This window comes from Eublepharis macularius, chromosome 5, assembly GCF_028583425.1.
Source record: "Eublepharis macularius isolate TG4126 chromosome 5, MPM_Emac_v1.0, whole genome shotgun sequence".
Taxonomy (NCBI): domain Eukaryota; kingdom Metazoa; phylum Chordata; class Lepidosauria; order Squamata; family Eublepharidae; genus Eublepharis; species Eublepharis macularius.
The window spans coordinates 88357635-88373888 of record NC_072794.1 but is presented as its reverse complement, the minus strand read 5'-3'; the positions used below and the strand labels follow the sequence as shown (position 1 = coordinate 88373888).

At 37.5% G+C, this 16254-nt stretch overlaps 1 protein-coding gene across 1 annotated transcript in view; it reads right to left on the bottom strand.

Moving 5' to 3' along the window:
* Positions 1-1460: 1460 nt before the first annotated feature.
* The window catches only part of FAF1 (Fas associated factor 1), a 403775-nt gene continuing 388981 nt past the window's right edge, over positions 1461-16254 (bottom strand). Inside the window, exon 19 of the mRNA XM_054980952.1 lies at positions 1461-2560. Within this exon, the coding sequence (XP_054836927.1) occupies positions 2477-2560 (84 nt within the window). The 3' untranslated portion in view covers positions 1461-2476. The remainder of the gene's footprint in view (positions 2561-16254) is intronic.

Here is a 16254-nt window from a genome sequence, read left to right as displayed (position 1 = left end):
TATAGTGAAACAATGCTCAAAATCTAGATCTTCAGAACCAACTAATTATTGGCAATATTTTATTCCAATAGGAAGATAAAAAGTTTCTGCAGTCTTCCAAGATGTTTCAGAAACTCAAAGAGAAAATACTTGTGAAGAAGATTTTCATAGACAGCATTACAAATGGATCGCCACAACAGGGCCATGAGTCTATTTAGCAGCTAATTTCATTCTAGATGTGTACATTCACCAGCCACACAGCAGCAATGTGTTCAAATGCTGATTAAGTCTCAGGGTTGTGTGAAAGTAATATGATACATTTGCCATTTCTTCCCACTATTTAGGCACAACTGCAGTCTGGCTAACTGAATCCACCCATCAGAAGAATCAATCACATCCAGACCAATCATGTAACAGTCCGATTTAGAATCTGTTTTGCATGCATAGAATTCATCAGCAAAGTAATTCATCAGCAAAGTAATTCATCAGCAAAGTTTTTCAGCAACGATAACCAATTGTGTAGAATGAGATTTGCGAAACAATTAAGAATTGGGATGGGTATGGCAGAATTGGCTAAAATGGGTTTCACTGAGAGTAAGCCACATTTAATAAATATAAACGTATAATAAAAATAAAGAAATGGAATACAGTGCAAGGACCCTGACAATGAAACAGATTATGTAGGATAAAGGTTAATTTTAAAGGTCTTGTGCAATGTGTTTCAATATTTATCTTTTAACTCTCTCCATAGAACTTAAGCGCTTTTCACTTGGCTGGGATTGAATTTTTTTGTTGCTTATATGTAGGAAAATTACCTCAGAGTGCACACTGTTCACTTTTTCACTCAATAAAGAGTTGGCTTTTTTCATTACATTGAACTTCCTCCTTTTGGCAATTTGATGTGTTTTTGTGTAACGCAGATGAATAAAACATATCACACAAATAAACTTGTAGCGTGACATGAATACCTCACTGCTTCTAAATATATGCCCTACATGTACTCACTAACAGTAGAATTATCATAAGATAAAATAAGGCTTCCTCCCACTTTCAACTTTCTTGCATTTTGTGTAAAAAATAGGAATATATCTGCTTAATTAACCATGTAATTGTCATTTACTAATTTCATATATCCTACCATCCCCCCAAAGAAAACAAGATTGAAGATTATTTTGTTTCTCATTACTACCAAATCTTCAAACTGGAACATAATTTGCTATAATAAAAGAAATGAGTAATTTAGACAAATACAGAAACACTATATTGCAAACTTTAAAATAAATATTTAGTAGTTGTATTTCTGTGATGATTTTGTTTGCCACACTCTGAACCTAATATTTTGTAATTATTTTAAAGTTTGCAAAACTATTTTGATGAATTTTTAGACAGCGGGGAGTTTCAGAACCAGATCCCTGGACACGCACTTTCCTCAGAATGGATAAATAACCCAAATGTGCAATAATGAATATTCCTTAATGGACTGTAGTTTTACATTTTATTGTTTGGTGAAATAAACAAGGTGCTTAAAAACAGCAAAAAAAAAATCATACAAACAAGTGCCAGAATGAAAGAAGGAAACAAGAGGGGGAGGGATGACTGCAATTTCTTCCTCAATGATGAACAAAGAATGCTTGGGTCTGCTATTAGAAAGACTTATGATAGCTGGTAGTCAATATCAGCTTATTCCTGAACCATCAGCTCATACCAGTGATTTGGTACTGCCACATTTTTAACATTATTTAGATATTCACATCTTCAGCAGTTCTGCACACTGCGGTTTTAATGGAAAATACTCCTAAAATGAATCTGAACTGAGATCCAAAGCAAAAAAACAAACCAGTAAATAAATATCTTGCATATATGTCAAACTATATTCTTCAAACAAAACCTTACATCTTATGAAAGAAGTCAGAAAGTACCAGGAAAAAACCTCTCTGCTTTCTACTATTACAATACTGTTAAATCTCCAAGGCTGAAAATGTCCCATTTATTGATTTTCTGCCTTTTTAAAAAATTAGATGGTAAAGTAGAAATTCAAAACACAGGAAGAAAATGCATATATATGAGAGCACTGGTTCAGCAAGATATCAAATATACAGTATTCTAGTGTCAAAAGTACAGGCAGAAATGTCCAAGAATTCTTGGTGAAAAGGGGAAAGGAAATTGAGGAGTAAAAATTCTACTTGACAATCACTCACATTCTAACAGTGCATTAATTATAACAAAAGCCAGATGGTAAGTGAGCAACAGAGTCATAGTGTTCAGTGTTTACAGCAGAGTACTTCTCTCTGCTAATTTAAATGAGGTTGGAAACATATACTCATGTATGGGAAACTTTCAAAGAGTGCTGCTTATTCTTTCTTCCTGGCTTCTTGACAGAGGCAGACTTGTGACATTGATTTTTGAGTTAAATGATAGTACATGGCGATTTGGATAAAATGTTCACCATGCCTCACTCTTTATCAAAGGCTTACTTAGTCCTCCAGTCTGGCTTGAACTATTCTTTTGCCTCTAGGAAAAGTGTTTCTTGAGGGTACAATTTTAACTCCAGTAATGATTTATTTGGATCCAGCTGGGTCACCTGTGGAGATAAAAAAGAACAAAGGGAACTTGAAAAGGCATGCACAGGTAGACTTCCTATACATTTTCAGAAACAGATATACTCATTCCTGGACTATTTTAATTTTTTTAAAATGGTCCAATAAAAATAGCTCAGCCAAGAAAAGAAGGGCCACACCAAAGCAGGGTATAAAAGGAGAAAGAGAAAAAACAGGTGCTACAGGAGCATAATTTTATTTAAAATTATCAATCCCAATACGTTTCTCTTAAAGCTTCATTAGGGGATCTGTAAAATAGCAGCCATTAATTTGTGTTATATCCATTCGTAACTTTAAAAAAAGGTCATTGTTAGCTGAATCTTAAATGTTCACCCATGGAGAGATTTCTCACTTTCTACATCAAGAGAGATGTCATCTTGATGAAATTATTGGGATGTTACAAATACAGTGGATAGAAACGAATGATACTCCCAATAACATTTTCCACACAGATTTCAAATATTTAATTTATCTGGCATTTCAAAGGTTGATGGATTATGCATTTTTAAATCATTTGTATCTGATTTAGCAAAGCATTTCAGGAAGCATGTAATGCCTGTTGTGTAATTTCAGTGAATGCCCAAAGAGTCTCACCACCTACTTAAATCCCACTGGAATTATTTCAAAAGGATATGAAGCCATTTTCACAGTTACATTTTTTAAAATAATGATGACCTACCTCTACTCCTCCCTCAGCCACACCAGTTTTATCTGAATGGTGTTCCTTTTAATGGCATTTTCCTGAGTTTTGTCCACAATAATTTGTAATTATAAGGATATTAAAGATGTTGTGGCATCTTCAAGACTAAATTGGATTATGAAAGTATGAACTTCTATTGGGCAACAGCTATTTTATCAGATGCACATTTACATTTTACAGCTGCCTATAAACCCCATTTTAAACAATAACATTCCTTAAGGAACGGTGCTTTTAAAACCCTGAATCTAGACTAGAATAAATTTACATGTGATATTCTTCTATAATATGAATAATAGCAGAGCTTTATACAAAACATTTTACGAACTCAATGAAAAATTACCTACTGTGATACACTATTACACCACAATTATACATTCTACATTTATACATTCTAAAATTATACATTCTAGAGCGCACTGTAGAAAATAAGCCTGTTGGATTTTTTAAAAAACAGTAAAATACTGAATTGAAATTTGTAGCCACTGAATCATACTAAAGTTGTTTGTTTGTTTGTTTCATATTAAAAGTCTTAGCATTTCACTACTGCAATTCTGAATTGCTCTCTGGACAAGAAGTACAGTGCACCTGAAAAAAGCAATTTTCTTTTTCAGTTCACTTCAAGTCTGTATCTAATTAAATCCACTCACTTTCTAAATCCCATAACCCCTTTACTCCAAAAGCAAGGAAAGGTAAGTAGAGCAAAAATGTCTTCTGTGTATCAGGCGAAAACTAGTTTGAAATGAGAGGCTGGGTTAATGAACACTATCCTCTAGACTGTAACCAGATGGAAACCTATTATTCACTTGAGTGTAATTAAAGATGCACATCCTAATCAAAACTCTTGGCTTTGCAAACTCAAGTTACCCTTAATAACAACCATGAACAACGATGTCCTTTTCTCAATTGCTTTCAACTTTGGATTTGTTGCGTACCTGTGCTAAGAGGGGGTTTGCTGCTTTTCACCCTTGATTTCAATGTGCCTGCTGTTTTTTTTTTTTTTTTAATTCACCTAGGGATTGCAGAGTTTGCAAATGTTTACACCACTACCCAATTAACTAACAATATGGTTCCTACATCTGTCAACAAACAAAGCTGTTGTTGCTTTGTTTTAGCTCCCTGGCATTTTCTGTTCATATGAGTCGCCATTGTACTTAATTATCACGCCAGATCCCGTCTGCAGCGTTTACTTTGTTATTTGAGGTATGTAAACATATTGCTTTAGAATGGAAAACAGAAGCTTTATGATCAGTCCTTTGACCAGAAGACATGCTCTGGATGGCAAGCAAATGATTACTGATGACAGAACTGAAAGCAAAGGCAATCTGTAGTTTACATTTAAAAGCAGAATAAGAAATAGTGTACCTCTGATACTCCTATTCAGGCAATTCACCATACCTTAATTTGAATTCAACCTTGAATTGACAGCAAGAGTAGACTTTAGCTTCTTCCCTCCCATGCATACCTAACCATAGGAAAGATGTAAAAAGTCCAGTAGCGCCTTTAACACTAACCAACTTTATTAAGGCATAAGTTTTTGAGAATCACAGCTCTCTTCGTCAGATGCCATCTGGTAGAGAGAGCTGTGGTTCTTGAAAGCTTATACCTTAATAAAGTTGGTTAGTCTTAAAGGTGCTACTGGACTTTTTACTTTTTTGCAACTACAGACTAACACGGCTAACTCCTCTGGATCTACAACCATAGGAAAGATATAACCAGTGAACTGGAAGATTCCCTATTTCTGAAATTTTTACTCTACCACTATAAATAGAACAGAGAAAGAGGCAGAAGGAGTGCTTAAATGCAAGGCCAGTTTCATGATTTCAGCCTGAAGAGGAATTCTTAAGGCTCAGTATTAGCTTAATAGGCCCTTGTATATTGATTCTCATTTAAGACTACAATCACAAATCCTGTTCACATATTACAGTGAAGGAAAGTTGAACTTGTATGTACGTGGTTTAGGGATCCCATTCCCCCAGTGGGGGCAGGGGATCCTCCACTTTCACCCTCCACCTCCTGCCACCACTCACCTGGCTGGCGGGGGCGAAGGGCACTGGAACAGGTCTCCTGGGTGCACTCTTGGGGTCAACACGACAATGTCACTCCTGGGAGTGACATCATTGCACTGCCCCGAGAGTGCACATACTTTGCAGTAGGCCAATTTGGGCCCCAAATGGGCTGAATTGAGCCCGTTTAAGGCCCAATTCAGTGTGTGCATGCTCCTGCACCTGTGCGATGACGTCGTGCAGATGCGAGACTGCGCATGCAATGAACAAGGTAAGCACCAAGTCCCCAGCCTCCTGCTGGGACAGTAAGGGGACCTGGTAACCCTAACGTGCATACATCTGTTTGTAGGAAAGAGCCAACAATTGATCACTTTACATATGAAACTGGGGACAAGTACCTGGATAAAAGCAGGGTTTCAATCACGTTTAACTGTACAAAGCACTGAATGGAAGATGAAAATTATATAAAGAAAAATCAACTGGACATTTGATATGTATTGTAGGTGTGTTTGCTGTAACTTGTGAACAGGTCTACCACCTAATCTGTAACTCAACTTTGGTATTATAATGGCCATAGTGGTCAACATTCATACCAACTCTAAAGACCACTTTGCTAACTCAATATATCAGAAATAGATTCGAGGTTCCAAAACAGTTCCCTGTACTGCAGAACGTTCCCCTACGTTTAATCCATGTCTGATTTATATCAGTATATTGTTAGGAAAGTTCCAATAAAGGTAGGTTAGTTGCCACTTATGCAAACTTACTCAAGCATCCAATGGCTGTCCTGATTAAGAGATATTTTGTTAAGTGGAAGAAGTTAAAATTTTATGGGCCATTATGGTCTTCTTTTATCTTTAATCAAATTTTATCTTTTGGGATTGCAATTAGCGGGTCTGATAAGTAGAGAGCAACATAAATTGATTCAGATAGTCCTAGCTGCAAAAATAGTGGTTGCTTTTAAATGGCAACCTCTAGCCTCATCCTCCATTAAGGAATAGATAAACAAAGTCTAGAAGATGAAAGGGATGATCGACTCACCAATTTATTTATTTATTTACTGTATTTCCATACAGCTTTTCCTCAATGCTGAAAACAGCTTACAATAATAATTTGCTTATTTATCTCCCCCTCCCAACTATTCCCGATATTAGTCCCCAATGCTGAGATAATGTTTTAGCCCCTTCTCCCAGGATAAGAGGTCTTTAATATCTTGGGAGCCAAGCCAGGTGCTTCTGAGGGTAGAATAGCAGGAAAGAAAGAAAGAAAGAAAGAAAGAAAGAAAGAAAGAAAGAAAGAAAGAAAGAAAGAAAGAAAGAAAGAAAGAAAGAAAGAAAGAAAGAAAGAAAAAGATTTGAAGCAGGATTTGGTTCAATACTGTAAACTACTTATTAATTTTTATGAAGCAAAGATGTAATATTGCTGGGTAGATCACCATAAGCTAAGGATGGGAGTTCCCTATATTGACAATATGTTTCCCTGCACCATGACTGTGGGTAAGGAAGCTATTTGAACTACAGTGCAACAATGGCTGGAATCTTGATGCCATTAGACATCAAGAGTAGACCAATCACTTCCCATAGATTATGGTTTTACTTAAAACTATTTTCCATATTTGTAAAGGGGAAATCCTATGCTTTCAGAACTAGGAGCAAGCTTCAAAGAACATGATGATTTACTTCTGAGTAGACATGCATTAGATTGCACTGTTGTTGTTGTAGATTTGAGTTCAAATACATTTCTAGTACTTCTAATAAACCTCTTCCAATCCAATGACATATCTGTATGTTGCCTTCAGCTGCCCTTATATATTGCTTCAAATAATAATATCATGTACAACTGCAATTTGACTGTTTACTAAATATAGCTCCTTACATTACCACTCCAGGAGAAAAATGGAAGGTGAATTAATGGCAAGACAACCAAACAGGCCATTTAAACAAATGATATGAATATTCAACTGTTATAAGTCAAACATAAGTAACAAGGATCACACTCATTACTTGCGTTCACATCCTAGAACAAGATCTAGTTCTCAAGCAGTGCAAATTTCCTTTGCCTTTTACACATGCATGAATTAATCAGTTGAATCTAGTGGACAAAGAATCCTTTAACTTTCTTCATAATCCCTCTTATCAAGGTATAAATGCTGTGGAAAACATTTAAACACACACCTGGTGAAGTGCTAAATCTCTTTTAAAATCTGTTTTATCACTGTCCTGACACAAACCAGAACAGTGAATCCATTCTACCTGCTAAATAATAATCTCTATGGGTAACACGGTTCTATAGTTTTGCTTTTAAAAGGGTCCAAACACATACACACAATATGTATACTGAAGACTTATGCAATTTGATCTGGTTATTTACTCTAATCTGCAAATGACTTTTCTTTGCACTTATTAATTTCACTGGAGTAATAAAAGAGAAAAACAATACAAAATACTTCAATAAAAAGTGGTTATAAAGTTTTCATAGCAGAATGCTTTAAGACAAATAATTATAATTCAAGTGATGATTTTAAGACTAGCAATCACATCTTAATGGATAAAACAAAGTATTTTAATAATTACTACAGTACTTTAATATAGATTATATTCTGAGGATATTCTACTCTTACAGCAGTGCTGCCAGAAATGAAGTCTTTTTTTTCAAGGAGACATCTAACTCAAATTTAATTGAAAGTCATATCATAAATTTGTTTTTAAGAAGTTAATGGGTTATACAATTAAGTTATGCATGTTTTCAGCTTACTTTGAATTCTGAATGATTTAAAATCAGCTCTAGATCTATTTGAACACTTCCCTCTATGACTTATTCAAGATCAGTATATTCTGTATCCACGTTATCTAGTTTCTGAATGATTTCATTATTTGACAATTAAAAATTTACATTTTCTTGCCTCAGAATTTTCAGAGCATCAGTTCTGAACATACTGAACTGTTCTGGACTATGAAGAAAAGGTGCACCATGTTCTTATCAAAAGGAGAGTTTGAAATGCCAGACAAAAGATATAGATTGCATGTTGAGGGGTTGCTCATTAATTTGAAAACACGTTTATAATTAACAACTTAGGAAAGTGTTTCTAAAAGATTTAGAATAGAGAACATGACAGACCCAGATGCTAAAATATGACTGAATGATATACAGATTAAATCAATAACATGTATATATAAATGCTGTAGTAATTTACAGATTCTTAAAGAATTTTGGCAGTGTAAACCCCATCAGAATGAACAGGGCTTGGGCTGAAGGATGACTTTGAGGATCAGAGCCTTATTAAGATGCATTTACTTGTCCAATTACCAAAACAGCAGGAGATCATTAAATTTCTAGTTAGCAGACACAGCAATGTTAATATCTTAATGTTGCCAAGGCTCTTTCTTGGCATTTTGCTACTAGATGTTCTTTCTTCTAACAAAAATTCATAAAATACATACTAAGCATGAGAAAACATAGTCCATTTGGTCTCTTCTCCTGCACCAAAAAGCTTGGAAGGTTTAACAGGTGATTAAAAGGGGCAATTCCCTCCAGTATCCTCTATATTTGTTCAGGCAACTTACTCATCAAATAAAGTTTGAAACCATATGAAAGCACTGTAATGAAATTGGGGGGAGGGGGGAGGAAACAACAATGGTGTATTTGAACAGAATACTTTTATCTTGTAGACAGTTGTAAATAATGTTCAACATTCTGAGTTGGTCATTTGCTGAGAAACTACTATCAAATGAAGATGTCTCCTTGAGCATTCAGCACAAAACTATTTAGTATGTTTTTTCTGTTTTCAAAGTTCCACAGTAATTTAGAGAAAAAAAGTGACCAGGATGGGGGAACACATGACAGAAAATTATAAAATTATGAATGGCAGAGAAAGAGTGTAGCAAGAAGTTTTTTACTTTCTCAGAACATACTAGAGATAAGCTTGGGGCCACCCAGTGAAACTTACTCTTAGTCAATTCAGGACAGGCAAAAGGAATAATTGCTTCACACAATGCATACATATGAAAATCACTACAATAAAATATAATTTCAGGAGGGTAGCTGGGTTGGGTGCAGTCAAAGAGCAAGATCCGGGTATAATAGCATCTTAAAGACCAACTAGATTTCCAAGGTATGAGCTTTCAAGAGTCAAAGCTCCTTCATTAGATAAGCGGAGCGGAAAAAGAAAGGGTTCTTGTGTAAGATAATCAGACAAATTCATGGAAGCTAGGTCAATGGCAATTATCTATGAATATGGAACAGAATCTCTATTTTCAAAGGGAATATGTATCTCAGTACAAGATGTGGGGAGTGAACAAAAAAAGACTAACCATCACCTTTATAACCTGGCTATAATCTTCCAGAGATATCTGTCTGGCTGTTTTTCGGGAAGAGAATGTTGGGCTACATGGATCTTGGTCTAATCCAACAAGTCATAATCCTTATATTCAGAAATACAATATACCTCTTACTTTCTGCCACATTAAACTCCCATGTTCATAAACTACAAAAAATGCCAGTATCAATGCCTGCTTGTAACTCAATTAAAAGCTAGCAAAAGGAGGAAGGATGAGGCCAGAAGTGTTCTTAATCCCTCCACTACTTTTTTCAGTCATGCAATCACCAAACACAATCTGGCCCCAAATCCTTGGCTTGACTTGATAGACTGTACTCTTTCAGTTAGATTAAATTTATTTTAACAACCATTTTGATTGGGAGAGATCCCCTCCTTGTTTATTTAAACTGCTGCTGGAATTGACTAATTAAAGGGATTGTAAAAACCATAATACTCTAAACACAGCAAACTGGTTCTGAATTATTAAGCAACATTTTAGATGCATTTGAATAACCTTAAGTGACTTAACTGCCACCTGATCCTAAGCTACAGCTCAGATAAATAAATGTGAAATACTGTACAAGTCTTAGCTTACTAAGGCTTCCAGATACAGTAAATAAAGAGCTTAAGTCTCCAGTACATAGTCAGCAAAAGACATAGTCTCTGATAAATGGATTGCACTGGTGTACATTTAAAGAGGAAGTGCAGGGCAGGAAAAATACAGGCTTTAATTTTGATTACAAAGGAAACTTACAGGTGCAAACTGTTATGATATGCAAGGGCTCTTGGGTGATGTTCAGCAGTTTCAACAGTCTTGTGTGCTCTAAACAGCCATATAAAATGCTACCTATGCTTAAGTGGACATCTGAGATGCCATGTCACCTTTTTAATAAGAGAGGGGCAGTTCTCACATAGTATGTATCTGATTTCATTATCTTTCAGAGTCTATTGAGCTTCACTTGAAGCAGTGACTTTTTGTCCTTCAGATGCTTAGGGGTTTTTTTTCCCACTCAGCTAATCTGATTACTCCAACTGTAAGCAATAATAAATAGTGAGAGAAGAGAGGCCGCAAGCAAACCACAGTAGTCCAATGCCTTTTTAATTTTATTACCCAATTGCATGATTTTGCATCAACATAACATTTCCTAAAGTTATGGAATGAAACTGCCTGTGAAACTGTGCTTTGTCCTTCAACAGGTCAATGAGAACCCTAAGGCTAGGCCTATAATAAACCGAAGCTCAATCCAGACACAACTAAGGTGCTGCTGGTCAATGACAAAGCTTCTCAACAACTGAAGAGTCAGCCTGTCCTGGACAAGGTGACACTCTCCATGAAGGAACAGGTTTGCAGCCTGGGGGTACTGCTGGTCCCTGGCCTACAGCTGGAGGCCCAGATCTTCTCTGTGGTACATAGTGCCTTTTATAAGCTTTGGCTCATACACCAGCTACAGCTGTTCCTTGAAAAGCATCATCTGCTTTGATTACATCCAAGTTAGATTACTATATTGCAATTTATGTGGGGCTGCATTGGAAAATGGCCCAGAAACTTCAGCTCATCCAAAATGCAACATCCAGGCTACTGGCAGGAGTGAGATACAGGGATTGTATCACCCCAGTGCTGGGCACAATTCAACGTTCTGGTTCATACATTTTAAAGCCCTAAATGGTTTGGAGCCAGGGTTCTTGAAGGACTGCCTCCTCCCTATCATCCAGACCACCAATTAAGATTTGCCTAACAAGCCATGTTCTCAGTGCACCTTCAGATCTGAGGCAGGTGATAACCAGAGACAGGGCTTCTTTAATAGCTGCACTTCACCTGTGAAACAGCCTTCTCCTTGAGGCTTTCTTGTTGCACAAGCTGCTTTCTTTTAGGTGCTAGGCTTTTAAGCAACAGGTTGATTTTCAACACTGTTTTAGCCTGGAAACTTGTTTTAAGCTGTCTGTGGTCTTTTTTTATTATCCAGGTTTTCATCCTGGTCTAGGAATTTTTTAATGCTGGATTTTTAAAAATATCTTTTAATGTTTTGTTCTTACTATTTTTTTTATAAGCCACCTCAGGCAGGTTCCTGGAAAGGCTGCATTAAAAAGATGTTCTAAATAAATAAATTTAAGGAGATGTCAGAAAGAACAAATGAAAGGCATAGGCTTCATATTTCAGAATAACAATATCAATTCCAAAATTTCATGTATTTATTTAAAACATTTCAATGCCACCTTTCCACCCCAATAGGGTCCCCAAGGCAACACCACAACTTTAACACATTTAAATATTAAAACATCTTAATGTTAAAACATCATTTAAAATAAAATATTAAATAATTCAATAAACACATGGAAACACACAAGCATACAATATCACAAACAGGGAGAAGGGCCAATAATAGTTATTGCAGTATGCCAAACAAAATAATAAAAGTCTAAATCCCACAGGCCAGCAGAAGTTTAAAGGGTCCCGAGGCTTCCCAAAGCAACCTGAATTGCTTTGGGAAGCTTTGATTTGGGTGTCCAAATCTTTTACAGACTGGGTCTGGTTTGTGATTTTTTCCTGAACTGGAAACCCAAAGCGCACACTCCTACTCACATACACAAATACTGGAAAGCAGGAAGGTATCTTGCTCAACCTAAAGCAGGGACATAGATATTCATTGTACCTGTTTATTATCATCCCTATTTAAGCTCTGATACATATTTCATATTTAATACCAAGCAGGATCCTTCCCTAATAAAAAAGCAACAACACATGTTTTTGTCTATTTGTATATGTAAACTGATACAAAACTATGTAACACATCACACAAGACTGTAATAAGATACTAGAGAAAGGGCAGTGGGGATAGTCCTTCAAGGTTAGGAATGTACTGTATCTACAGTCATTACTACATAACCTGTTTTCATAGCCAGTACAACATTGTAAAAGACAACAGTCTCTTTGTGAGTCAGAAACAGCTAAACATCCAGTTTCTAGTTTTAGTACAGGAGGAAACGACATAGCTGACATATTATACCCTTGCTTTGTATTATGTAAGCCTGTACTGGAAAAAGGGTTTGGTGCCTAGGTCTGATTAGTACAGTGCAGATACTTAGATAGACCTTAGTCCAGACCAGACTAGCAGATAGATAATGTGTACATAGGCTTGTATTAATTTGCATGTTTAGCAAAGTCTCATGGGGCATGCATTTGAAAGGGGCCACCATTACTAGAAGTGGAATAAAGCAGGACAGGAGTAGCTGAAAGGACAAGGGGAAGATGAGAGACAAATGCATGCTGAAGGTAGTACTCTCTGACAGACAAAGCTTATTTCCAAGCTCTGGATCCAAAAAAGACACATAGCAGAAACTGCTAACTGGGAAGAACTGGACATTTCTCCCTAGGAGAACAGCTGTGGATTGGAAGAGCTGAAGAAGCTGGGAAGAGCAAAGAGCTCTTCATTAACTACCTAAGGTCATCACCCTAGTACAGAGCTGCCTCACTTCATCTTGCTGGGAGGAAAGGGGAACTGCTCCTAGGACAATGAACAAGCTTGAGGATTCATCCAGCATCTTCAGAGGAAGAGTTCCTGCTGTTGCAAGAAGGCCTTCTGGATATCTGGGATTCTGTTCCAGGCATAGCCTCTGGACATAAGAACATAAGAGAAACCATGTTGGATCAGGCCAATGGCCCATCCAGACCAACACTCTGTGTCACACAGTGGCCAAAAAACCAGGTGTCATGAGGAGGTCTGCCACTGGGGAAGAGACACTAGAAGCCCTCCCACTGATTGCCCCCCCCCAAACACCAACAATACAGAGCATCATTGCCCTAGACAGAGAGTTCCATCTATACCTTGTGGCTAATAGCCACTGATGGACCTCTGCTCCATATGTTTATCCAATCCCCTCTTGACTCTGTCTACCACCACCTCTTGTGGCAGTGAATTGCATGTGTTAATCACTCTTTGGGTGAAGAAGTACTTCCTTTTATTCGTTCTAACCCGACTGCTCAGCAATTTCATTGAGTGCCCATGAGTTCTTGCATTGTGAGAAAGGGGAAAAAATACTTCTTTCTGTACATTCTCTATCCCATGCATAATCTTGTAAACCTCTATCATGTCACCCCTCAGTCGTTGTTTCTCTAAAGAGCCCCAAGCGCTTTAACCTTTCTTCATAGGGGAAGTGCTCCATCCCTTTAATCATTCTAGTTGCCCTTTTCTGCACTTTTCCCAGTAGTATAATATCCTTTTTGAGGGGTGGTGACCAGAATTGTACACAGTATTCCAAATGAGGCCGTACCATTGATTTATACAGGGGCATTATGATACTAGCTGATTTGTTTTCAATTCCCTTCAAAATAATCCCCAGCATAGCATTGACCTTTTTTATTGCCGTCACACACTGTATCGACATTTTCAGTGAGTTATCTACCATGACTCCAAGATCTCTCTCTTGGTCAGTCTCTGCCAGTTTGGACTAGAGATGGGCACGAACAGCAATATGAACAAAAAAAAGCCACGAACAGCCCAATCTGCTGTTTGCGAACAAGCTGTTCATGAGGCCCCATTCTAAATGAACAGGTGGTCGTTGCAAGCCTCGTTCGTTGCTGTTTGTCTTGCTGTTTGTCAATCCAGACAGTCTGGCACCTGCAATCAATTCTCTTGGCAACTTAGGCAGGGATTGTCTGAACTCTGTCTGAACTCCTGCTGTTGCCCTGGAAACCCCAATCTAAGCCCAATTTAGCTTGATAGGCAGGTCTTCCTTTCAAGTATGGAGCTCCAAATTTGTTACAACAAGGGAGCAAAAAGCAGGGGTGAGGGGGGCTCCCACCTCTGGCTTAGTTTGCAGACAGTGGAGAGGGTGAGAGTTGCTGTTGGCATTTTGATAGAGAGAGTGCATTGGAGCTTGAATTTTCTTTGTGTGTGGTGGGATAGGGATCTACCCCCTCAAGTTCCAGGGCTGCTGCCAGGCTCTGGGCCAAGCTATTATTTATTATTGGTACCTTTCCTGGTGCCTGCTCAGGTAATGTTTCTGGGAGTGGTGTGGTAGGGATCTGCCCCTTTAAGTTCCAGGGCTGCTGCGAGGTTCTGGGGCCAAGCTATTATTTATTATTGGTACCTTTCCTGGTGCCTGCTTAGGTCAAGTTTCTGGGAGTGGTGCAGTAGGGATCTTGACTTGGATGATGGCTGGAGGAGAGCCTGCTGGCCCCCACGAACATCCAACCACAAACATGTTCGCGAACATGACCATGTTGTGGTTGTTTGCAAGTCCCTGTTCATGGACGGCAATGAACAACGAACATCATGTTCGTTTTTTTCTATTCGTGCCCATCTCTAGGTTGGATCCCATCATTGTGTATTTATATTTGGGATTTTTGGCCCCAATGTGCATTACTTTGCACTAGGCCACATTGAACCTCATTTGCCACATTGACACCCATTCGCCCAGCCTTTACAGATCCCTTTGGAGTGCCTCACAATCCTCCCTGGTTCTCACCACCCTGAACAATTTAGTGTCATCCGCACACTTAGCCACTTCACAGCTGTGGACAAACCCACAGTACTGTCTCCACCTTCTACATAAGTGGATTTTGAGTTGAATTCTGCTCTGGGGACACTGGTTAAAGAAACAGAACTGATAGCTTTGGGAACATTTCTCACAGTTGTGTTCTGTTGTATTTAAATAAATTGGATTTATTTCAAATTTCACATTTTGAATTTGTGAATTTTACTTTAGAATTTGAACCTGGTCCTCAGGACTCAGGTTACAATTAAGTGCATTGATAGAATAAGGAATTAGTTTGAGTACCTTCTTTCAGTGCCACGGCTTAGTTCTGCAATATGCAAATACCTTAAAGAAGAGGTTGTCTTTTTTAAAAAATCCCTTACTTGCTAAAATAAGAATGGTCTGACTTTATTGGCTTGAACTCTGCCACCTTGTAGAAATTAACTGTTATCATTTTTTTCTAATCTAGAACAGGTAGCAGCCTTAATCATTGTCAATTATAGTTATTAATCTGTTTTTCCATGAGTAAATATATACAACAGAGTTCCTAGGTCATTTTGCAAGTGTAGTAGAAAGGCAGAATCACTAAAATTGTTCCAGTAACTAGACATTGCATGTTCTTTAGAGCTTTGGAATGTCATTGCTGTTTTGAAAAATACAAATAATCTCTAGAAAAGGTTAATCTTAGTATTTACTTTTTTGTAGAAATTTGTATTTACAATAGGTTTATGATACTGACTGTGCAGCCAAGGATGAGTGTGCAAGTGACTGGAATATAGAAAGAAGAATTAATGAATTCATATTTACTGGAGTAATAAAAATTTTTTATTGGAATTTCCCTCACATATTTTGCTACTGATACACCCTTTTCTTTAACATAGTATATTGGTCTGCATCTAACTATGCAGTTCCAACGATGCATGAGCATTAATTTTTTAAGAGGGAAGGGTAATTTCTGCCAATTCCACCTTTCCACTGCAGCCCACTAAACCCCTGAAATTTTGTTCCTGGACCCTCAGTAGACTCTCAGGAACAGCACAATGAGAACTAGCAGCGGGAGGAGAGGAAGTGGTAGAAATCACTGCCCCTTCTTAAGAAAATGTAAGTGCCCTTATATCTTTGAAACATGGTTAGACACAGGCCACTGTATGGCCCCAGGTAAAAACACACTTTCAGAAAAAATGG